The following is a 1361-nucleotide window of genomic DNA, read 5'->3' as shown; positions in this document are numbered from 1 at the left end:
CAGTCTCAAAACAAGATCAAAAAGACTTTTTGGCTGATATGAGATTTTAAAATTTGTTTAGGTGGACATTTTTTGCAGTGTGCTTATTTTTCTCAATTTTTAGATTTCTACATGTCTGAAGGCAACTTTTTGTTTATGTGTGATTTATTTTTTGAGGTTTGTAGATATAAGGATAATCAGAAATGATTATCCTAACTTTATTTTATTTGATCTCCAAGATTAATATGGCTCGGATAAAACCCACTCATTTGCATCCAACCGTTTTTCTTTTTCTTTCCTTTTTTTAGCTCACGGACCTTAAAGGTCAGATGATTTATGTCTCAGAGTCAAATGTCATCTTGTTCCTGGGGTCGCCATGCGTGGACAAGCTGGAGGAGCTGATGGGCCGTGGCCTCTACCTGTCAGACATCCCCATTCATAATGCACTGCGGGACGTGGTCCTGGTTGGTGAGCAGGCCAAAGCTCAGGACGGTCTGAAAAAGCGGCTGGGGAAAGCCAAAGCGGCRTTGGAGCAGGCTCACCAAGCGCTGGAGGAGGAGAAGAAGAAGACGGTGGACCTCCTTTTCAGTATCTTCCCGGGCACTGTGGCCCAGCAGCTGTGGCAGGGGGAAACGGTCCAGGCCAAGAAGTTTGAGCAGGTCACGATGCTCTTCTCTGACATAGTGGGCTTCACGGCTGTTTGTTCGGTCTGCACGCCGATGCAAGTGATCACCATGCTCAATGAGCTGTACACCAGGTTTGATCACCAGTGTGGAGAGCTTGATGTTTACAAGGTAGGCTTATTTCAAAGAGGATACACACTTTTCTTTCTTGAATTATGTATCAGAATTTTTTACTTTGACAAATTCCTATTCTTGCATGTTAACCTGAAGAAAATACTGTGCTGAAAAAGTTGATCATAAAAGGTTGAYGATATCATCTGAGACATGGGAGAACACGATATGTCCCTCAGACCAGTCTAAAATAAATAAAAAAACAGAATAAATAAATAACCTAAAGCTCCATTAATAATAAACAAACWGCAGAGGGCAGCTTAAGGGACCAAAATCCTGAGCCTCAAGCCCTCAGTGAACAAGTTGTTCTTCAGCTTTGATGTCTGGGCTGCACTAACTTCTGCCTGAGTGGAGTGGCTGAACGGTTCATGAACTGGATCCTTTGCAGTCGCGCTGAATTCTGAATGTTTGCGACTAAGTGACTGGCAAATTGTGAGCCTACATTTTGCATGGTCTGCGTTTGAAAATCCATTTTTGTGGGCTTGGCTTACAAAAATATATACTTGGTCATGCACATTATTTTGTTGTTCATATTCTCCCATCTTGGCATCAGACCCCTTGTTTAGGATTCAATCTGCTGGAGTACTC

General features: G+C 42.6%; 1 protein-coding gene across 1 annotated transcript in view; it reads left to right on the top strand.

Annotated features, from left to right (window-relative positions):
- The window catches only part of LOC106517183 (guanylate cyclase soluble subunit alpha-3), a gene marked incomplete at its 3' end in the record, with an annotated part of 5567 nt that extends 4794 nt beyond the window's left edge, over positions 1-773 (top strand). Inside the window, 1 exon segment of the mRNA XM_014007903.1 lies at positions 288-773. Coding sequence (XP_013863357.1) covers positions 288-773 — 486 coding nt within the window.
- Positions 774-1361: the final 588 nt, after the last annotated feature.

This window comes from Austrofundulus limnaeus, unplaced genomic scaffold, assembly GCF_001266775.1.
Source record: "Austrofundulus limnaeus strain Quisiro unplaced genomic scaffold, Austrofundulus_limnaeus-1.0 Scaffold45, whole genome shotgun sequence".
NCBI classification, from domain to species: Eukaryota; Metazoa; Chordata; class Actinopteri; order Cyprinodontiformes; family Rivulidae; genus Austrofundulus; species Austrofundulus limnaeus.
This window is presented reverse-complemented; position numbering and strand designations above follow the sequence as displayed.